The sequence below is a fragment of the Daucus carota genome, chromosome 8, assembly GCF_001625215.2.
Source record: "Daucus carota subsp. sativus chromosome 8, DH1 v3.0, whole genome shotgun sequence".
NCBI classification, from domain to species: Eukaryota; Viridiplantae; Streptophyta; class Magnoliopsida; order Apiales; family Apiaceae; genus Daucus; species Daucus carota.
This window is the reverse complement of record NC_030388.2, coordinates 26,312,457-26,336,082: the sequence shown is the minus strand read 5'-3', so window position 1 is coordinate 26,336,082 and position 23,626 is coordinate 26,312,457. Positions and strand designations below refer to the sequence as shown.

General features: G+C 40.6%; 1 protein-coding gene across 1 annotated transcript; it reads right to left on the bottom strand.

The window, feature by feature from the left end:
- Nucleotides 1-45: 45 nt before the first annotated feature.
- LOC108199629 (putative calcium-transporting ATPase 13, plasma membrane-type) lies at nucleotides 46-3,359 on the bottom strand. Its single transcript, XM_017367536.2, has one exon. The coding sequence runs from the start codon at nucleotides 3,180-3,182 to the stop codon at nucleotides 147-149; it is 3,036 nt and encodes a 1,011-aa protein (XP_017223025.2). The 5' UTR covers nucleotides 3,183-3,359; the 3' UTR covers nucleotides 46-146.
- Between the last annotated feature and the right edge of the window lie 20,267 nt (nucleotides 3,360-23,626).

Genomic DNA, 23,626 nt, shown 5'->3' with positions numbered 1-23,626 from the left:
CATATCAGCAAGTAAATTACAGAATATGGATATACTAAATCCTAATTAAGAGAAGACTCGAAGGAATTTATTTAAAAAATAAATATATACAGCAAGCTTTAACAAACTTCAACAAGATCTTAATATGTTTTCCATGAAGATGTCCTTCAAGTTCTTCCCTTCAGAAAGCTGAAGAACGGTTTTTCTGGGACAGGTATATACTTTACCAGGAAGCCGATAGGCCAAGATAGAATAGCTATACCAATACATGCTCCCCATTGCCCCCAGTTCAATCTCTCTGTATCTGCAAACTTCTTTAGAAATTCTACCATCACAACTTGGAGAACAATTGTGATCCCAATAATTCCTAGAAACAGCTTGTTCTTGTGTATCCCCTCGAAAACATTCTTCTTTTCTAGCTTCCTTGCATTGAACTCGTTGAATACTTGACAAAGCACAAAGGTGTTGAAAATCAAAGTGTCCTTTACCTTTTCGTTCACATTGAAAATCTTTTCCCCTCCAAATTGCAATGTCAAGAGTACTACAATCTGATACAAGGCTTGAGCTATGAGGTTCCTCCACATTATATTCGATATAAGAGGCTCTGTACGACCCACAGGGCGCTTGTCCATAAGCTCCTTGGTTGGTTGTTCAGTAGCAAGCGCCAGAGCGCCCAACGTGTCCATAATGAGATTCACCCAAAGTAACTGGACTGCTGTTAATGGAACTTCTCCAGATGATATAGCTGCCACAAAGTTGATTACAAGAGCAGCCACATTTACTGTTAACTGGAACTGAATAAATTTCTGGATGTTGTTGTAAACACATCTTCCCCATCTCAAAACAGTTGCCACAGAGGCAAAATTATCATCCAATATAACGATGTCTGAGCTCTCCTTTGCGACTTCAGTGCCCTGGATTCCCATTGAAAGACCAATATCGGCTTCCTTAAGTGCAGGTGCATCATTTGTCCCATCTCCCGTTACTGCAACTACATGGCCCTTCTGTTTGAGGCATTGCACCATTAAAAGCTTGTCAAAAGGTGACGATCTTGCCATCACACAAATTTTATCAACTTTCTCCATTCGCTCCTCTTGGGTGTAGTTCCTAAATTCCACACCCTCAACCACTGCTCCATCCATGTCCTGGTCAATCTTCAGTATCCCGCATTCAGTGGCTATTGCTTTGGCAGTGAAAACGTTGTCTCCGGTAATCATCTTTACATGCACGCCAGCATGTTGACAATCTTGGACAGCTTTCCACACACCAGGTCGACACGGATCCTTTATACCAACTAGACCCAAGAGGGTCAAGCTGTTTTCTTTTAGTTTGCCATTCCCGTGAGACCATTCATGTTCAGAAACTTGTGTATGTGCAAATGCTATGCACCGGAGACTACTTGCAGCCATTCCTTGAACAAGTAGATCAAATTTCTCCCTTTGAGTATCATCTATCACTTTAATATTTCCAAGTGAATCATAATAGTGTGTACACATTGCTATTATCATCTCTGCAGCTCCTTTCCAATGCACATGCATAGTGTTGTCTCCACTTTTCTTCATTAGAATTCCACTTCTCTTCTTCTCTGAGTTGAATGCTTCCACATGTATAAGTTTTGTACTCCTTTTCAGTTCCTCCATATCCATATTTAATTCCATGACTGCCCAGGAAAGAATTGCCTTTTCAGTAGGACTACCTGAAAACTCCAACTCGGATCCTGCATTAGGCTTGTACACACTCCCAGTTGTGTTTAAACCAACTCCTTGGTAAAACAATTCAATGATGCCAGAAGCAATAGAAGTAAAACTCCTGTCTCCCATAGAGTCATGTCCAAGGAAAAACTTAGTTACCTTCATTTGGTTCATTGTGAGAGTACCTGTTTTATCAGTACAAATAGTTGTGGCAGAGCCCATAGTCTCGCAAGCAGATAACTTCCTCACCATAGCCTGATCAGCCATCATTCTTTTCATGGAGTAAGCAAGTGTAAGGGTGACTGCCAAGGGCAATCCTTCAGGTATCGCGACCACTACAATGGTGACTGCAGCAGCAATTATCCCCACAACACCATTAATCACGTCATCAGCCTTAGTCTTGCTTCCGTTGAACTCAGTCTTTCCATCATCGTCTTTAGTATTCCCAGTAAAAAACCTTATCAACAAGACTAGAAGTACTAGAAAAGCTACTGCTAAACCAATCTTACCTATTGATGAGGTGAGTTTGTTGAGCCGGGCTTGGAGGGGCGTTTCTTCACTAGAATCCTGACTAATTGAACTCATCATCTCTCCCCATGTTGTATTCATGCCAACAGAAGTGACCACGAACTTTGCATATCCATCAGCCACTTTCGTACCCGAAATGAGAAAAGGATTTTTGTCAAGATTAACTTCCACATGATCACTTTCCCCTGTCATGCTTGCTTCGTCAATCTGTAGAGAATGACCCTCGACAAAAAGTCCATCTGCAGGCACTTGATCACCAATCTTCAAGCAAACGACATCTCCCACGACAATATCAAAGACTGAAATCTGTTGACGCCTGCCTTTCCTAACAACCTCCACCTGAATATTATTGCTGACCTTCGACAACTTGTCAAATTGTCTGCTCTGCCTGAAATTACTAATTGCAGAGACTGATATCACTAGAAAAACTGCAACAAATATACTCCCACCGTCGTACCACCCCTCTTTCGGTCCATCTTCTTTCATTCCAAAACCAAGAGAAAGCGCAGCACACACTAGGAGAATGAGAATGGTTGGATCTTTCAATGCTTCCACAACAAAGCTAAAGAAACTCTTCGCAGGCATCCTGGGATACGTATTAACCCCAAAGGCCTCCTGTCTTCGCGAAATATCATCAGAATCTGCATGAATACCATTCTCCATATCTGTTTCAAGAGCGGAAACCAAGCCCTCTACACCACCGAGACTCTCCAGGTGCTCCAGGTCCTTATCCTTGACCAATCGCTTGAGGCTAGACTGGCTCACATTACCAAAAGACAGTGGAAAAATATCCACAGCACTATTTTCCTTCGGAACTGGATCATATCTACGAGATTTCGATGATCTTTTGAGATGAGAAAAGGCTCTTGAAGAGTAGATAGCTGCAAAAGCCAAGTGCCATCTTTTTCTACTAAGGTTAGTGATGGACTTGAGCTGCATTATCGAGTCCATGCAGCCAAGATTTAAATCAAGTATAGCAGACATTTTACTAAACTCGCAGTAAAAAAAAAAAAAAAAAAAGATGCTTGTTTATTTGTTTTACAGAGAACAGAACAAACACAAAGCGTTAGAACTTGGAAGAAATTGAAGAATCAATGGAGACTATCAGACAAATAATAACTTTAATTATCAGAACGAATGATATTCAGTTTTTTGTTTGAGCTTATTGGTTGATATTACGATTCGTAACGTTACATATATAGCGGTGAAGCTTCAAATTAAATCGAAACAGAAACCGAAGCAAGGTTTATTTCTGAGAAACTTCGCATCCATGTAAAATTAATTATTTAATTAAGTGATGAAATGCTAACACGTAATCTGTACCGCGTCTGTATGCGTCATCGATTATGAGTACGAGACGTGGGAATTTAATTAATTGTTAGTGAAGTAATTAACAAATTTCCTTTGTTGTTAAGCTACTCGATTGTTATTTCTCGGGGAAAGAAAGAGATATTCGATTGTTATCGATATGGAAATACGTGTAAAATCCATATCTGGTGTCACCCAGCATTGCAGCATATATTCGTCTCAACTTTTTATTATCTTTAAAGTGTTAAAGCTTAAAATAGCGAAAAAGTTGTTTATATAAAACTGTGGAATTGGATACTTTTACAAGATGAGGTGAGAGAAGTATAAACGAAATACAAATTGTTCGTTTGTGAAGTTTCTTGGTATGTTCCACAGGAATCATTAGTTATTTTATTGGTGGGAGGTTCTTACTTGATACTTTCCTCACATTTTTTAATTTAAAAAATGTTATATCTTTTCGTCTGTTGTGATATAGACTTGAAAGTTATTATTTTATTGATGAGAGGTTCGTGCGTGGTACTTTCCTCACATTTTAAAAGATTTTTCGTTATACTTTCCCATTTTTTATAATAAAATGATGTTTAGGTGTTATTTTTCTCTTTTTTTCCCTTGTGGTGATTAAAGAAATCTTGTCAAGCAAATAAATGATAATTCTCTTTTGACATTTTCATTTATATATATATATATATATATATATATATATATATATATATATAATGCCTTGTATGTCATCCTTTTTTCATGCTCAATTGCGCAACTATGCATTCACTTGACTATTGTTTTAACAAAATATACACTCAACAGATTCAGAAAAAGGAGGGAATCTACTATAAAAGTTTAATAAAAATGCATATATTTCAGAAGCTACGTATAGTTTAGTAACGTCGTCGCAGACTTGTTCTAAGTCTCCACAGAATTTACTCATGTTGGAAATTCTGCACGCATAATATTTGCTTCGTAGTTTACGGGTATAAACCTCTTTAAATTCTACGGATAATGTTCTTTGAGTCAACCAGCGGGTAACTTCCTAACAAATATTTTGGCAAGAAGCACGAGAGCTAACAACCAGTACATGCTCTCTCCATTTCAAAGATAAAATGGTTAATTTCAAAGTAGATAAAATGGATGACTTGAACACATAATTTAAGTTTTATTGACTCGCATAATTATATGATTTATTTTTAAAATTTTACATTTATAAAAAAGGTTAAATATGAAAAAAATTTATAAAATAATATTTTTGAGAAAACTAAAATATGAAATTAAATGGTCAATACATTTTAAATTACACGTCTAAAATTAACAAACTTATCTAATAGCAACTCCAATCATTATAAAATTTTAACTAAAATAGTGAATTGTTATACTAATGTGAAAAAATATAGTTACTGTCTTTAAAATATCACACACCAACTATTCTCACCTCTTATCTATAGTTTTAGTCAACCTCGTATGTATGATTATATTTGTCGAACCTCTGCAAGTCTCTAGAAAATTTGTATAAAAATTATACATCATTTATTATTATATTGGACCGATATATTCTAATTATAACAATCTAAAATATGAGTAATATACTATTTTTAAATTATAACTGACCAATATAGCCAAAAGCACAATGTCTTACGAGTTCAGTTTATTTTACACAATGACTTACTGTCCAATTTAGCCGACGATTATAATCAAATCTTATTAGAGATGCTCTAAGAGGATGTATTCGGCTGAGATTTTATGGACTTTACTGGATTTTATCTAATTTTGGTTTTATGCGGATTATAGATAAAATGTTGTAGAGTTGATGAGAGTTTTTAGGATATATACACAATGCTTAAAAATCTCATTGATTTCGGTGGGATTCAAAAATCTTAAAATACATTGAACAATCTAACAAACTCAATCATTTTATGAAGTCCAAAAAATTCCATAGCATTTAAATATCATCGGATTTTAATGAATTTTGAACAATTTTCCCGACTTAAATTTATTTGTTAATAATTTTCATGCAGGTAAAATATATGTTGATCTACGCTTTGAACCAAAAATATTTATACATCATTTGATGCAACACCCAACATCGCATTTAAATAATATCAATTTCTTTCTATACTCATTATTCAGCAAATGTAAGTGTAGGGAATATTACTTGAATAATTAAGTTATTAAGTAATGATTAATTAGTTAGACTAGTAGTGGGTGGATGTAACAACTTTTCCCGCCCAAAGTTAGAAGCTAGTGACTAGTATAAAATGTCTTTTGCTTGTACAGATTGACACAACTTGTAACAAAACATTCTTAGCTGTATATACAATGTTTGAGTTTTCTCTCTCAAAAGCTTCCTCCTCCATTGCTTTTACAATGTTGACATGGTATCAGAGCATGGAAACGTGATCTCCGTCATCTCCTCCGCTTCTCTCCGTCACTCTGACGGTAATCTCTCTTCGATTATCTCTTCTGGTAATCTCTCTCTCGCTCAATCCATCTCTCCATCGTTCGGTATTTCACATCTCTGATTGTAAACCCTAATTGCAATCTCTGCTCCAACATTTACATTTCTCTGCTTATTAGTTGCTTATTCGTTAGAATCTACTGATTCTCCAATGGCTAGTGGTTCCGATTCACACACTATTCACGATTCGTTCCAATACGAACCTCTCACAAACTCTCAACATGATAATCCTCTGTTCTTGCAAAATTCTGATAGTCCTGGTATGAAGCTTGTTAGTGATGTCTTTGATGGAACTGGTTACAGTAATTGGAAACGGTCCATGACAATTGCTCTATCTGCAAGAAATAAGTTAGGTTTTGTCACTGGAACCCTACCTCGACCAGATCCTTCATCTCCTTCTTTTACTAGCTGGTCTAGGTGTAATGACATGGTTATTTCTTGGATTCTTGGTGCTCTTTCCAAATCTATTGGTCGTAGTGTCATCTATTGCACCACTGCACATCAGATGTGGGCTGAATTAGAGGAACGTTATGCTGTTGGTAATGGTGCTCAGTTGTTTGGTCTACACAAGTCAATCAATGAACTCTCTCAAGGCAATGACACTATTGCAGATTACTTTACCAAACTCAAGGTGCTTTGGGATGATCTGGAATCTCTCCGATTGGCACCTGTTTGTTCTTGTGGTGCAGCTAGCCATATCTCTAAGCATCATCATGATCAGAAAGTCATTCAGTTCCTAATGGGATTGAATGACACTTACACCATTATGAGAAGCTCAATCTTGATGAAATCTCCTCTTCCTAACCTGAGTCAGACATATAACATCTTGCTTCAAGAAGAAGCTCAGAGAGAGATTCATTCTGGATCTAATTTCATGACAGAAGCTGCTTCTCTGGCTGTTCACTCTGGCACTTCAGGCTCTTATCCTTCTTCTGCTAAAAGGCCTGGTGCTGACTCCAGGAAGTCTAATCTTCAGTGCAACTATTGCAAGAAACCAGGACATCTCATTGACAAATGTTACAAACTACATGGTTTTTCAGCTGATTTTAAGTTCACCAAAGGCAAAAGGTTTGCAGCTCAGGCAGAAGTTTCTGACAGGAGTCCTTCTCCATCTTCTGTTGCTTCACATTCATCTCTCAGCACTAATAGCAATTCAGGATCTGTTGGCACATCTGGCACTCTGTCACCTGAAGTTTACTCTCAACTAATGAATTTGCTCAACACTGCTCAGACTTCAGAACAACCTCCTTCTGCTGCAAACTTTGCTGGTAACTCCATTCATACTGCCTGCTTCACTACTACTAATTACATTACTTGGATAATTGACAGTGGAGCTAGTGATCATATGTGTGCTCATAAGTCTTTATTTTCTAATCTCACTCTTCTGCCTAAATCCATTAATGTTTCACTACCTACTGGTCATAACATCTTTATCACTCATGTTGGTTCTGTTCCTATCACACATGACATCATCTTGCACAATGTTCTTTATGTGCCTGATTTCAAACTTAATCTTCTATCTGTACCAAGATTGGCTGCACAACTGCAATGCACAATTAGCTTTTCTCATTCTAATTGTTTCTTGCAGGGCTCTTCTCTGAAGATGCCTCTGGTACTTGGTAATCTTCAGAAGGGCTTATACCTTTTCCATCATGATGCTCCTTCTTCCTTGGAGACATCATCTCTTCCCAGTGTTAATAATTCTTCTATTGCTTGTAATAGTGTTTCTGTTTCAGTTTGGCATTCAAGGTTAGGACACTTGCCTTTGTATAAATTGAAGACACTTTCCTTGTGTAATAATCTTGATAAACAATCTCTTGAATCCTGTACTATTTGTGCTAAAGCTAGAAAGCACAGACTTCCATTTCCTCATAGTTCAATTCATTCTACTAAATGCTTTGAGCTTATACACATTGATATATGGGGACCCTATTTTGTTGCTACATACAACAAGTATAAATACTTTCTCACCATTGTAGATGATTTTTCTAGAGTAACTTGGACTTACTTATTAAGCAGTAAAAGTAATGCCTTCACCTTTCTCAAATACTTCATTGCAATGGTTGAGACTCAGTTCTCTACTGTAGTTCAAACAGTTAGAAGTGACAATGCCTTAGAATTAGGTTCTTCACCTACTTCTTCTGCTTATTTTCTGGAAAAAGGCTTTATACACCAAACTTCTTGTGTCTACACTCCACAACAAAATGGAGTTGTGGAACGTAAACACAAACACTTGTTAGAGACTTCCAGGGCTCTTCTATTTCAGTCCAATCTCCCCATTCAATTCTGGGGTGATTGTGTCTTGACAGCAACTTATTTGATTAATAGATTTCCCTCTACAGTTCTTCATGGTTGTTCTCCTTATGAAGTTTTGTTTGATAAGAAACCATCTTATCTTCATCTTAGACCTTTTGGTTGTCTAAGTTTTGTATCTACATTAGCTGTACACAGAAACAAGTTTTCACCAAGGGCTTCTCCTTGTATATTTCTGGGATATCCATATGGGAAAAAGGCCTACAAATTTCTCAATTTAGAAACAAATGCCATTATAATTTCAAGAGATGCCTCTTTTCATGAGAATATCTTTCCACTTGTGTCCATTCCTTCACCTCATTGTATTCCTACATCTGTTCCTGAATCAGCATCATCACAGCCCATTTCTACACAAAATTCTCCTTCTCCCCAGAATTCAATGAATTCTCCACAAAATTCATTGCATTCTCCACAGGCTTCTTCACAGAATTCTCAGGATTCTTCCTAGAATCCACATGATTCCACCACTGCTGAAACACCATCTCCTCATCTTGAACCTGTTCTCAGAAAATCTGAGAGACATACCAAACTCCCTTCTTACCTTAATGACTATGTTCATCCTTATACAGAATCTCAATGTGGGAATATTACTTGTGCCTGTACTCTCACTTCACTCTGCACACCTTCTATCCATCAGTCAGAAGATTCTACTTGCTGTTCTGTCATACCTGATATTAAACTTCCTCCATCTGATCCAATTTCTTATGAAGAGGCAATCCAGTTTCCTGAATGGAGACAAGCTATTGCTGCTGAATTCTCAACATTAGAAGCTAACAAAACCTGGGATTTGGTACCTCTCCCTCCTAAGAAAAAGGCTATATCTTGTAGATGGGTTTTCAAAGTCAAGCAACATGCTGATGGCTCCATTGAGAGATATAAAGCACGATTGGTTGTTAAAGGGTTTACTCAAAAGCAAGGCATAGATTTCACTGAAACATTCTCTCCAGTAGTTAAAATGACTACAATCAGAACATTAGTTGCTGTGGCTGTTAAAAAAGGCTGGCATATGTCTCAGCTTGATGTGAATAACGCTTTCCTTCATGGTGATTTACATGAAGATATCTATATGAAACCACCACCTGGCCTTAATCTTTCTCATCCCAATTTGGTCTGCAAACTCTTAAAATCTCTCTATGGTTTGAGACAAGCATCTAGGGAATGGCATGCTAAACTACATTCTACACTGCTTTCAAAAGGTTATGCCACTTCCAAGAATGATTACTCTCTGTTCTATAAGAAAAATGGTACTTCTGTGGTCTTTCTGGCTGTCTATGTTGATGATATTTTGTTGGTTGGAAATGATATGTCTGAGATTACTACTGTCAAACAGTTTCTTGATTCCACCTTCAAAATCAAAGATCTGGGATCTCTACATTACTTTCTTGGTATTGAATTCACATCAGTACCTGATGGCATTATTCTATCACAGAAGAAATTCACTCAAGAATTGCTAGTTGAATATGATACTCCAGATTCTACACCTGTTATAGCCCCATTAGACCTTAATGCTAAGATTCTTCATGGGGAAGGTGTTCCTTTAGATGACCCTGGTGAATACAGGAAATTAGTTGGTAAACTAAATTTTCTCACCAATACCAGATTTGATCTTAGTTTTCCAGTACAGCACCTTAGTCAGTTCATGAGTGATCCACGAGAACCTCACTGGAATGCTGCTCTACATGTTCTGAGATATCTTAAAAACAATCCTGCACAAGGATTATTTTTTAGCAATTCACCTTCCTACTCTATTCAAGGTTATTGTGATGCTGACTGGGCAGCTTGCTCCCACACCAGGAAATCTGTAAGTGGCTTTGTGATCATGGTTGGTAACAGTATTGTCTCCTGGAAATCAAAGAAAGCACACAGTTTCCTTGTCCTCAGCTGAAGCTGAGTACAGATCTCTCAGGCGTATCACTGCAGAATTAGCTTGGCTTTCCAGATTGTTATCTGAACTCACTGTTTCAGACATACTTCCTATACCTGTTAAATGTGATGATCAGGTAGCAATTTATATTGCTAAAAATCCTGTATATCACGAGAGAACGAAGCATATAGACATTGACTGCCATTTTGTTCGGGAAAAGCTCAGTTCTGGCTTAATTTCTCTGAGCTATGTTCCTTCCAAGCTCCAGCTCGCAGATGTCTTTACCAAACCCCTCACTGGTCTACAGCATCATGCTATACTTGGCAAGTTAGGTGTGAGTTCCTCACCCTCTAACTTGAGGGGGGGGTGTAGGGAATATTACTTGAATAATTAAGTTATTAAGTAATGATTAATTAGTTAGACTAGTAGTGGGTGGATGTAACAACTTTTCCCGCCCAAAGTTAGAAGCTAGTGACTAGTATAAAATGTCTTTCGCTTGTACAGATTGACACAACTTGTAACAAAACATTCTTAGCTGTATATACAATGTTTGAGTTTTCTCTCTCAAAAGCTTCCTCCACCATTGCTTTTACAATGTTGACAGTAAGCAATGAACAAAAACAAAAATAGCTAAAACTGAAATTATCCGTAAAATTAACACTTTCACGCTTATGCAACAACAATGAAGGAATTAGATCACGTTATGAAGCTGAAACACAACGATGGGGAGTTGGTGACGGTCATGAGGAGATCGATGTGTCAGATAGTAAAGGATTATTTTTTGAAGCTTTTTGATGAGGGGGTGAGGGAGAAAGATATGGAGGTAGAAGCTGGTGACTCTGTATTCTCTCAGATGAGCAGAATAACGAGTTATTAGCTGATTTCTCGTTTCAGGAGTATACATTGCTTGAAATCGATTTTTAAATTTCTTGGAGATCGAATTTGGGAAAGAATTCAGGGGTGGAGTGTGAAGTGTTTATGAAGTGCGGGAAAAGCAGCACTGTAATCGCTCAAATCCGGAGATATAGATTTGGTCAGTGGCGGATCCAGGAATATATTTCAGTGGGTTCCTTATATAAAATGCATATGATAATACTTAACAAAATATATAACCGTGAGTCACCGGTCAGGCATAGAACATTGTCATTAAAGCTTTAATTACGGTGAGTTTCTTCTATTAGGAAAAAACATCTTTTGTTTGTTAAATTATTTCTATGTTAACAATTAGTTTTGAGTTTGGTTTTTAAAAATGCAATGAATTGTGAGTTTTTAATTTTCTTTGAGGGTGTTAAGTCCAAACTGAGTGGGGTCCTGTCCACCCACTCAAGCTACTGTGCATCCGCCCCTGGATTTGGTGCCACTAACACAAAATTATTTAAAACCTGTATTTATGGAAGAAGGTAAAATGGATATTTTTTAATCCGACAGAATTATAAGTTGCACGTATCTATAAGGCCAGATTTTTTCCAAATCAGTTCTCTTTCTGAAGCAACGCGTGGGGAGCCATATCTGGTCTGGATTATGGCAAGCCATTGAGGTTTTGAAACAGGGGCTTAGATGAGTTCTTGGGGATGGGAAGGAAATTAGAGTTTTTGAGGATGCATGGCTAAGAGGGAAAGCTGATTTTAAAGTGGATAGTACAAATACTAACCGATCAGCTGTAGTTAAAGTATTTGATTTATTCACCCCTGGTGAAAAGAAATGGGATATTCAAGAGGTGAACAATCTATTCACAATGGTGATGCTAAAGTAATTGTGGCAACACCTATTTCCAGATTTCTGTTTTTACCAAAATTTGCAGGGTTAAAAGCCAAGCCTATTTAATTTCTATAACAATGGAGTATGTGTTTTTATGTATGAATACTTAAAAGATCGAATGAAAAATATCGAAAAGAAAATAAGAGACGAGAACACAAGCAATTTTGGTGACGCGGAAAACCCCGTAAAAAGGTAAAAACCGCGGGTGAGAATGGTTACCCAGCCAATAAAAGAATTCACTAGAATTTTGTAGTACGTGTGAGCTTAAATACAAGTTGCAAATGAATGAAACAAAGTATAAGCTACGTTACTTATTTTCTCAACTAGTGTTTATAGGCTAGTGTGTAGATGGGTGTGTATAGGTAACTCCAGTAGGTGGGTTGTTCTTCTTTTTTCCTGCGAGTACTTGCCTCCTTTTATAATACATTTGGCTAGAGTCATGTATGGCCACCAACTCCTATTTTCACTCCACTTCCCTGTACGTGCATGTAACATCCCTTCTTTTGTGCTAATACCCGTTGCTTTATTCTTGAATGATGCTCCTAAAAAGGTGGAGTTTTGTTGAGACTTAGTCTAAAGCTTATCCACTAATTTTATCTACAATTATCCTTATCCCGTCAGCTCTTCTCGTCGTGTCAGCTCAGCTTCCCGTCATGTCCTGACGCTTGTAAAATCTGGGTACAAACAATAGCCCCTAATTTTATTGGGTGGAGGCATGCAACCAATGAAATTACTTCTTTAACACTCCGTTTTCTTTAGATCATGGCAAATAGGAACACCGATGCTATGTTAAAATACTGACGCTTGCAACATGTGATCATGTCATGTCGATTTGTCTTGTTCGTTATTGTCTTGTATCGAGTCTCAATCTCATTGTGTCATTGTAATGTTGTCATTGTTGTCTAAATCTTCCAATGATAAAAACATCGATGAGTAGCTGTTTCGTTGTCGTTAGTTTTTCGTTCTAAGATGAGAACGCTTTGTATTTGCTCTATCGTAGTTACCTGTAGGCTTGGACATAATTACAATCAGCCCCGTAGTATTAACATGTCAAGTTGTGACGTTCCTTTGCATTATATTTGTAAAGCCCTTTTTAGATGTCTTCCGACATGTGCAAGATGTCGTATATAATCTTGTGATTGTCGGTTGCGTTTCATGTGACCCCTAAATTTGGAGTGACCGTGACGTAATGAATAGGAGTACCAACATGTAAAGTGTTTTGTACCATGTCTTCCGTTCGTAATATGTAATTTGTAGACATGATGTGCAGCTCGTCATCATAGCTATAACGTGATATGTTGTTTGCAACCTTATATGTCACTTGTAGTATGTGTGACATGTAGTCAATGCAATCTGTCATGACTCGTGTAAGTGATGACATGTAGAAATGTACATTGTAATTCATGTGTCCGACCAAGGGCTGTGACTTGCGTGATTTTGTGGAGTTTTCGTCGACATGTCTGTTAAATACGTCGATGTATTTAAACTTGTAATATGCGTAATTGTAGTTGACAAATATATTTTTCAAGTGTTGATACACGTAATTTATGTATTCGACAAATATATATATTCGATGAATATATAATTTTCAGACATTGATGCATGTAGTATATGTATTCGATAAATATATATAATTTTCAAACGTTGTTGTATTTGACAAATTTGTTTATTTTCAAACGTCGATGCATGCATTTGTAGGCTAGTTAAAAGGCCTTTCCCTCTTGAAACTTAGCTCGTAATTGTAATTGTGATTATGTAATGTTTAAATACATAATGTTGAAATGCATCATTATTCGTGGCGTCGTTAGTTGTTTGTGTAACGTGTAGTATTGTCGTCATCATCATTCGATAATGATTAACTGTAGTAGGATGGGTGATCAGCCCTCCTTGTCTATTAAATATGTATCTAAAATATACTCATGCAGTATCATGCCACAATAAATATCATGATGAAGACGTCAATTTTAAGCAGTTAAACATGAAGACAATTTGGAACAACTTGCATAACATATTTCAACACACATATCTATCAAGTAGAGTAACAAGTCATGTAAGAAACAAGCACATGTATCATCATGCTTAGATCACGAATCATTCAAGCAAACATTTACTCGAAGCATGAAATATCATCTAAATGGCATAAGACCAAGTAAAGATCGTAATCAACTTATTATCATATTGCTAAAGACTAAGAGAATAAAGAGGATGAGTTCACTTACATGTGATAAAGTTTCAAAAGTAGCATGTTCGAGCCCCTGAGGACTTGTAATTTGTAATGTATTGTTAAATCAGATGGGAGACGTCGGACACCTCTAGAGGCGTCAATGATTCATATTCTGTCATAGTGTTGACCTTTGTGTCCCATGTCGTCGAGTTGACATTAATCAAGTTTCTTGGACTTGTCGCAACAACTAGTCCATTTTTGACTCTTTCGTCTATGTTTATCCTTCGTGGTCATGTCATGTCTTTTTACTTCACATCATGTTGAACCAGTGATGTCGATCGTGTTTTGGGTATGCTATATTGTCCCCTTGTGACGATTTTAGGATAAGTCGTCATGTCCTGTTGAGATAGAAGACTTGGATTGAAATTAGCCACAAAATTAGCAAAACTTGTGAGTCAATCGTTGTTTGTGGCTCATAGGTGATAATGTATTTGACATGATCTGTTATGTTACTAGAGTTCATGTCTAGCTGTCACGTCGATCATCATGTCAAGACTTTATGTCCAATTGTCATGGTTTTATTTTTATACTGTCACCATGTTTGCTAGTCATTCCTGATACTCGATTTCATGTATCATGTCCTTTTTTGAATTAGTTGTCTCCTTTGCGATTGATTATCTTAATTCTGTTTGGTTTGCATTTGACATGTATGTGGCTTGACTTGTCATCATTTAACTTGTGTATGTTCAAGTCGAGGCTGCTACCCATCGTGTCGTCGTGTTCCCAAGCGAAGCTGTCCATTCTTTCTGTCAAAAAATCAATTATGTCGGTCTCTCTCTTTGGTGTCACGTCATGTCCTCTGTGGTGTTGTTTTTTGTCGTGTAGATGTCACCCATGTCTTGTTAGTCGTGTTGCGTCACATGTGATTTACTGGTTCCCGTTAGACGTGATCAGACGAATATGAATTGTTCCCGTCGTACATGTCATGGTCATTTGTGATTACTCCAGGTATGTTTAACCTTGACTAGTACCCTCTCGGAGTCTTTGTGTACCTCTTGACAGATGTGACACATGTATGCCGTCGTCTTCTCAAACTATCACGTGTTGTAGGCTGAAGGCGTCGGCGATATATGGACATGTTGATCAACTCGTCGGGCAGTCCCATTGTTTTTGTTGAGAGACGTGTTCGTTGGATCAGCCCCTTGTTTGTGTAATTACGAGATCCTTACTTATGAAGAGCTGTCATAATGCATTTAAGATCCGTATTGTAACTTCCATTATGTGTGTTGAGTGACGTGTTCTTTAATTCAGCCAACCCGTCGGACAACCCCATGTTTGTAATCAGAAATCTTCTCGCCATGTCAACCAAAGTGATGTGATATAAAAAATCAGTGTATCAATGACGCCTATCTCTTGTAGCCCCTTTTGAACCGATTAATATGTGCGTCGACGTGAACTCCATTGCCATAGAAATCATGTAAGTGCTTCGCTAGTTTCCCACAGACGGCGCCAATTGTTTTTACCAAAATTTGCGGGGTTAAAAGCCAAGCCTATTTAATTTCTATAACAATGGAGTATGTGTTTTTATGTATGAATACTTAAAAGATCGAATGAAAAATATCGAAAAGAAAATAAGAGACGAGAACACAAGCAATTTTGGTGACGCGGAAAACCCCGTAAAAAGGTAAAAACCGCGGGTGGGAATGGTTACCCAGCCAATAAAAGAATTCACTAGAATTTTGTAGTACGTGTGAGCTTAAATACAAGTTGCAAATGAATGAAACAAAGTATAAGCTACGTTACTTATTTTCTCAACTAGTGTTTATAGGCTAGTGTGTAGATGGGTGTGTATAGGTAACTCCAGTAGGTGGGTTGTTCTTCTTTTTTCCTGCGAGTACTTGCCTCCTTTTATAATACATTTGGCTAGAGTCATGTATGGCCACCAACTCCTATTTTCACTCCACTTCCCTGTACGTGCATGTAACATCCCTTCTTTTGTGCTAATACCCGTTGCTTTATTCTTGAATGATGCTCCTAAAAAGGTGGAGTTTTGTTGAGACTTAGTCTAAAGCTTATCCACTAATTTTATCTACAATTATCCTTATCCCGTCAGCTCTTCTCGTCGTGTCAGCTCAGCTTCCCGTCATGTCCTGACGCTTGTAAAATCTGGGTACAAACAATTTCCAGAGGTCAAGTTTGTGATCATGTGGCTTGGACACGCAGTTGATGGGAGGGTCTAAATGGAAAGCTCCTGCTCAAGGAAGATTTAAGCTAAATATAATGCATCATTCTTCGGGATCATGAAGGCAGTTTCATACAAGCAAAGAATTTAAGATGTGCAGGTGAGATTATGGTGTTCGAAGCTCAAACTCGAGGAGTACTCCAAGCACTTGGCTGGCCTCAGTCAATACAAGGAGCCAGTGTAGATCTCCAAAGTGACTCTCTGCTTACTGCTAATGCATTGACAAAGGGCATAGAGTACTACTTGGAGGTGGGAGTTGTGTTGCAAGATTGCCGTTTACTGCTATGTTCTCGTCCAGATATATCTGTTTCTTTCACTCAAAAATGGAAAACGGCTCGTGTACAAAATTGGATATAAATTTTTTTTGATATGTGTTAAATTTTGATCGGAACAAACTCCTCCTGTATTCATATGGATAAAACCAATAAGATTAATAAGATTGCCTATTTATTAGTTGTTGATACTTACAACCTTTTATACATATATTCTTTCACTCTTCTATTTTCCCCTCTCTATTACAGTGTTTTCTTTCACTATTTATAGACCTCTTGGTTCTGGGCCTCTAAGTGGGCTTTTAGGTGGGCTCTTCGTATCTGGGCTGAGGCTATCTGGGCTAAGGCCCAACATTTAGTCTCCCCCCTAGCTGGAGCCTTTCTTTAGATGGGCTGGGTTTTTGTCCGTATTTTTATTTCAATTGTTTTTTCTTTCCCGCAGTTTTTGAAGTGGCGATTGGCTGTTGGGATTCCTCGGGACTCGGAGTCTTGAACTGGCTTACTTGTGGCTTTCAACCTGCCATAGTTGTCTTGTTTTTTCGGAAAAAAACTCTTCCTTTCTCCAGTTGCGATCTTTTCTAGGTATTTTTTCCCTCTTTTCTTTTTGTTTTCTTTTACTGCTTGCTCATGTCTTCATCGAGAAAACGCCATTCCCTTTCTGCTCGTGTTGGGCCTGAGGCTGCTGGGGAAACTCTGTTTGATGATCTTGGTCCCTTGCCGTCTCCTCTTGTTCCACACTCGTCTTCCCATGATTTGGAATCTCTAGACGATGGGTTGCAAGACTTGGAGTCAGTTGATCCTTTCATCCTAGATTTGACGAAAAACACCCCGGCGAAAGAGAAGCCTTCGGCTCCGGTGTCCTCTATGCCGGAAGAACTGAGGAGGGTGTTCCGGTCGAACCCTGCTTTTAACCGGCCGAGTGTTATTGGTCCTGATTCTCCCGAGATGGCGAAACTTGGTGAGTATTGCGGCACCGATGGGGTTTATTCTGTTCATCTTCCTGAGGAAGGTGATTGTTTGTGGCACATGCCTCAGGAGGGTTGGCAGGCCATCCCCTTCTTGTTTTTTGAGTTGGGCTTCCGCCTCCCCATGCATCCGTTGTTTGTGGCTCTTCTTAAATTGTTGGGTTGTGGTATTGCGCAGTTGTCCCCTAATGCTGTTGTGCAGATCTGTGGCGTAATCGCCCGGAGTCATGATAAGAAGAAGATCCCTACTGTTGACTTGTTATTATCCATTTATCGGGTTAAGTATGGGGGCGGTCAGTTGTATTTGGATAAGAAATCCGGGCGCACTCGCCTGGTTAATGTCAAGACGTCGAATAACGGTTGGCATGGTAAATGGGCCTATTTTTCTGGTGGAGAGTTGGGCTCTGTGAGTCCATGGAATGGTGTATCCAAGGACTGGCTTTATGAATTAAACCACATGCCTGGTTTGCCTGAAAGTGTTTTGGCTTTGTTTTCTGGGGAGGATGTGACATTCTCTACCGAGGATTTCACAAAAAATGAATTTTTAGTTTCTCATTGTTGTAAGATATTGCTTTTGTGTTGCTTTCCTTTGTGACTCTTTTTCTTTGCTCTTGAACTTTGTTGTTGGTATTTTGACAGTGGCTGGAGAGCCTTTGCGGGCGCTGCTAAGATCCCCTCGCAAGATGCTGAGTTCGGCTCTGAAGTCCATGATGGCGAAAAGGGGTGTTTCTTCTTTGGCTGAAAAAGGGATTGAGTTTTCTGGTGACAAGGATTTTGAGGAGTCCTCTAAGCCGCGGGTTGTGGATGTGGAGGCTAGTGGTTCTTTGGAGCTGTTGGGGGAGGTTAGTGGGACTCTCGTGGAGTCTGTTGCTGCCCGGACGTCTAGCAGGAAGAGGGCTCGTCGTGTAGAGGAGGAGGCGGGGCCGCCTTTGGAGAAGAAAGGCCGTGGGCTAATAAAGCTTCGAGCTAATGAGGCTGGGAGGCCTGGATCTTCGAGCAAGGAGCCTGAGGGGCCTTTGGCTGACGAGACCTTTTCTGCCGCAAAGGCTGCTGTTTCTGCCAAGGAATTGTTGGATCAGGTTTGGCACCTTCCTTACTTTGCTTTTCCAGTTTTACTTTGTGCTTTTGTCGCTGTGTTAGTGAACCGCTGTTTTTGTTTTTTGTCCATATACCAGTTTACTGTTGAGTTCGATCGGCTGGTGGCCTTGGGGGTTCGTGGAAATTTGGAGACTGAGTTGAAGCGTCTCCGTGCTGACTTGGTGGATGCTCAACGTCATAAAGTGGACGCGGAGAAGCGTATCGCCTTACTTGGACGAAAGAACCGTGAGGCTTTGGGGACCGTAGCTGATTTGGAGAAGCGTGTGGAGGCCTTGGGTTCTGACAAGGAAGCTTTGAATGCCCTTGTGGCATCTTATCAAAATATTGAGGTTGAGTTTGCTGCTGACAAAAAGCGGATGGCTGCTGAGTATTGTTCTGTGATAGCTGAGTTTGGGAGGAACAAGATCCTTTTGGAGAAAGAGCTGGTGGAGGCTCGCCAGGCCTTGTCTAAGAGCCATGAGGAGGCGTTTGGGGCTCTGGAGGCTGGCTATAACCTGTGCTGGAACCGTGCCGTGAAGGCTGGATATAACATGGAAGCGCATACCTTCGGGCTTCATTGTGAGGAAGAGGCTCGTAACTGTGACGATGGTGGTGACTCGGTTGGCCGCGCAGGGTCTGCGACTTGATTTGCTTCTTATTACTCTTACGATTTGCTGGGGAATGCCCCAGAGGAAATATGTATTAAGACATCTTTTATCTGCTACGCTTGTGTTGCTTTTGGACAAACCTTTTGTTGGCTGGGGGATGCCCCAGATTGGTGATGTAACTCCTAACTTGCTTTTTCTGCGTTTGAACTTTATCTGAATTTGTTCTTTTTGCGTCTGCTTAATGCTTTACTTTGTTCTTGTATTTGATTTGTTTTTGCTTTGTTCGCTTCCTTCTTTTCCCTTCGCTGTTGCCGTATGTGACCGCCTATCTGTTGTTGGGAGAGGTTTCCTGCATTTGAGTAATTTATGACAGAGGGGAATAATCATGGGAAATAATGTTAGAGTGTAAAAGTAAAACTGTAACGTTTTAAGGCGAGAATTTTCTTTAAGGAGCGCAATTTTACTAACTTCAAAAAGATATTCATAACATAATCCGTTAACCAGAATTTAGAACTCAGGAATATATGCTAATGATGGAAAATACATTATCGTACGGTGTTCTTGGCCCAAAAGGGACTTTAATTTGCTAGTCCTAGATAGATGGCGTTTGAGCCTTGATAAATGGCGTTCGAGCCTTGATTCGATGGATGGCGTATAGGCCTTGATTTGTGGAAGGGGCTTTTTACTTTACTGATAGAACTTTTTTAGATGGATTGCGTTCCAGGTGTTGGGGAGTGGAGAACCGTTGAGGTTGGCGAGCCTATACGTCCCTGGCCTGATTATCTTTGCCACTATGTATGGACCTTCCCAAGGGGCTGATAGCTTGTTTTGCTTGGAGGGCATGGAGGCTGCAGCTTCTCGGAGAACCAAGTCTCCTTCCTCAAAGCTTCTTATCTTGATTTTCGAGTTGTAATACTGGGCCACCCTCTTTTGGTATTGGGCTACCCTGAGCTGGGCGTCGCCTCTGGATTCCTCGATGAGGTCGTTGTGGAGTTTTAACCCTTCCTCAGATTTTTCAGGGGAGAAGTCCTCCACCCTAGGGGATCCCATGCTGATTTCCACTGGTAACACAGCTTCGGTTCCATATGCCATTCTGAAAGGGGAGAAGCCTGTGGTTGACCTTGGTGTTGTTCGATGGCCCCATAATACATTGGGGAGCTCGTCCACCCAATTGGATATTGCCTCCTGGAGCCTTTTCTTGATTCCTTGCAATATTGCTTTGTTTGTGATTTCTACTTGGCCGTTGGCCTGTGGATATGCGACTGAGGATTTGATGTGGCTGATTTTTAGTTGGTTTAGGGCTTCTTCGAAGTCCCTGCCTGTGAATTGGGAGCCGTTGTCTGTTACTATGATACGTGGAACTCCAAAGCGGAATACTATGTATTCCATGAAGAAATGAACAACTTCTGTCTCCCTGATTCTGGCTAGGGGCTTGGCCTCGACCCATTTGGTGAAGTAATCAATTGCTACGATCAAGAATTGTTTCTGTCCTGAACATTTGGGTAGTGGGCCAACCAGGTCCATGCCCCACATGAAGAAAGGGCATGGAGGCTGTGAGGCGGAGAAGCTAGTTGCAGGTCTGTGGTTCATTGCCCCATACAGTTGGCATGGTTTACATTTTTTAGTGAAGTTTTCGCAATCTGCGCGAAGGGTTGGCCAGAATACCCCATGCTTAAGCATCTTGGTTGCCATGCTCTTTGCTGAGGCGTGCTCTCCACAAATGCCGGAATGTATTTCTGTCATGGCGATTTGAGTCTCTTCTGGTCCGATGCATTTGAGTAAGGGTTCAGTTAGGGCCCTTCTGTAGAGCTTGCCGTTTATCATGCAAAAATTGCGAGCCTTGAATTCGATTTTACGCCTTTCATTTCTGTCTGCAGTGTCCAAAGTTCCGTTGATGAAGTCGATGATAGGAGTCCTCCAGTCTGATACGATGGTTACACAATTGACCTCGTCTCTGGTGATTGATGGCTGGACGAGCTCTTTGACGTAGATTGGCTCTTGGGACTGTGCAGCTGATGAGGTAGCCAGCCGAGAGAGCGCGTCGGCCCAGTGGTTGGCCGATCGAGCTATGTTTTTAATGGACCAAGATGTCAGGGCCTGTAGAAGGTTCAAAACCACCTTTCTGTATGAGGCCATTCTTTCATTCGAGGTTTTGAAGTCACCTGAGATTTGCTTTACCACGAGTTGCGAGTCGCAAAATATGTCAATGTTCTTGACTTCGAGGTGTTTTGCTAGGTTTAGGCCAGCGACTAATGCCTCGTACTCTGCCTCGTTGTTCGTGGCTGAGAATTTGAAGCGGACTGCTTGTTGTACCTTGAAACCTTCGGGACTGACCAAGAGTATCCCTGCTCCCCCAGCCTCTTCGGTGGAGGAGCCATCTGTAAACAATGTCCACGCCTTGTCTGAGAAGGACTGCCCTTTGGTGGTAGGTGACTCCGAGAAGTTACATTCGGCGATGAAGTCTGAGAGTACTTGAGACTTAACGGCTGCTCGGGGTAGGAATTCCAAGCCGAACTGACTTAGCTCTATAGTCCAAGCAGCTAGCCTTCCTGATATGTCGGGGCGATGTAAGACCCGGCGCAGGGGCTGGTTTGTCAATATTGTGATCTCCCTCCCTTGGAAGTAGTGCCTTAATTTTCTGCTGGCCATTACCAGAGCTAGGATTAACTTCTCAATCTTGCTATATCGTGTTTCAGTGTCTTTTAGCAAGTGGCTCGCATAGTAAACGGGTGCCTGTGAGCCTTTCACCTCTTTAACCAATACTGCTGCCGTGGTGGAGTCTGATGCCGAGAGGTAGAGCTTTAACGGTTCCCCGGGCATTGCCTTTGCCAATACTGGCGGGTTGGACAAGAACTCCTTTATCTCTGCGAAGCTTCGGTCACACTCTTTTGTCCACTCAAATTTGTGGGCCTTGGCAGCACCTTTGATGGCCTCGTAGAGAGGGAGGCTTCTCTTTGATGACTGAGGGATGAAGCGTCTTAAAGCCGCTATGCACCCTGTGAGTATTTGTAGGTCCTTTAGAGACTTTGGGGGCTCCATCTCCGTAATGGCCTTGATTTGGGATGGGTCGGCCTCAATGCCCCGCTGGGTGAGTAGGTGGCCTAGAAACTTACCCCCGGTTAAACCAAATGAACATTTCGCCGGGTTGAGGCGCACCTGATGATCCCTGATTCGGGAGAATGTCTCGCGCAGATCGGCGACATGTTGACTTGATTTTGTTGACTTGACGATCATGTCGTCTACATAGATTTCCATGTTCCTTCCTATTTGCGGGGCGAATATGGTGTCCATGGTTCTTTGGAATGTGGCTCCCGCGTTTAAGAGGCCGAAAGGCACTACTGTGTAGGCAAATACCCCTTTGTGGGTGATGAATGCCGTGTCCTCCTGATCTTCCTTAGCCATCTTGATTTGGTTATAGCCCGAAAAGGCGTCCATGAAAGAGATTAGTTCATGACCTGCTGTTGCGTCAATTAACTGGTCTATGTTTGGTAGCGGGTAGAAGTCCTTGGGGCAAGCCTTGTTGAGGTCGGAATAGTCGATGCACATTCTCCACTTGCCGTTGCTCTTTTTGACCAAGACTGTATTTGCTATCCATTTTGGGAACTGGACCTCTTTGATAAAGCCTGCGGCCAGGAGGCGGTCTACCTCAGCCTCAATGGCCTCTCTCTTCTCCTGTGAGAAGGTCCTGATCTTCTGTTTAACGCATTTAGAACCAGGCTTGATGTTCAACCTGTGAAGTGCGATTGTTTCAGGGATCCCTGGCATTTCGCTCGGGGTCCAGGCGAATATATCCGCGAACTCTTGGAGTAGTGAGGTTAAAGGGTCCCGTATTTGGGAAGGTAGGTTGGCACCAATTCCCACGGTTTTCTCTGGATTTGTGGGGTCCAGGGCGATTTGTTCCAGGGCCTCCACGGGTTGACAATTGGGGGGTTTGTCCTCCACGGGTTGATAACTAGGTTCGGGGTCCTCGGCCTCATAGGCCTCGAGCTTCCGAGGTGTGTCACCCACTTGATTGATCGTGGATGTGATGGAGCGTGGAGGCTTTCTTTTAGGAATGACATTGCCGATGTAGCACTGCCTTGACATTTGCTGATCGCCTCGAACTTCCCCCACTCCAAACTCCGTGGGGAATTTCATTTTCAGATGTGGGATTGATGTTATTGCCCTGAGTGCTGTTGTCGTCGTCCTCCCCAATATTGCATTGTAAGTATTGGTGGCGTTTATTACGTGGAACTTGACCACGTGCCATAGCTGGGCGGGGGGCGAGCCGAACAGTACTGGAAGATCAATCGTTCCCAGGACCCGGACCTCGTTGCCCGTAAAACCGTACAATGGTGCATTTCTGGCGTCATCGAGTTTTCTGTCCCCGAGGTCCATTCTAGAAAATGCTCCATGATAGAGAATGTCCACT

Excerpts from the sequence above, each read along its gene's own strand:
- LOC108199629 (XM_017367536.2), bottom strand. The coding sequence starts at position 3,182 with ATGTCTGCTATACTTGATTTAAATCTTGGCTGCATGGACTCGATAATG.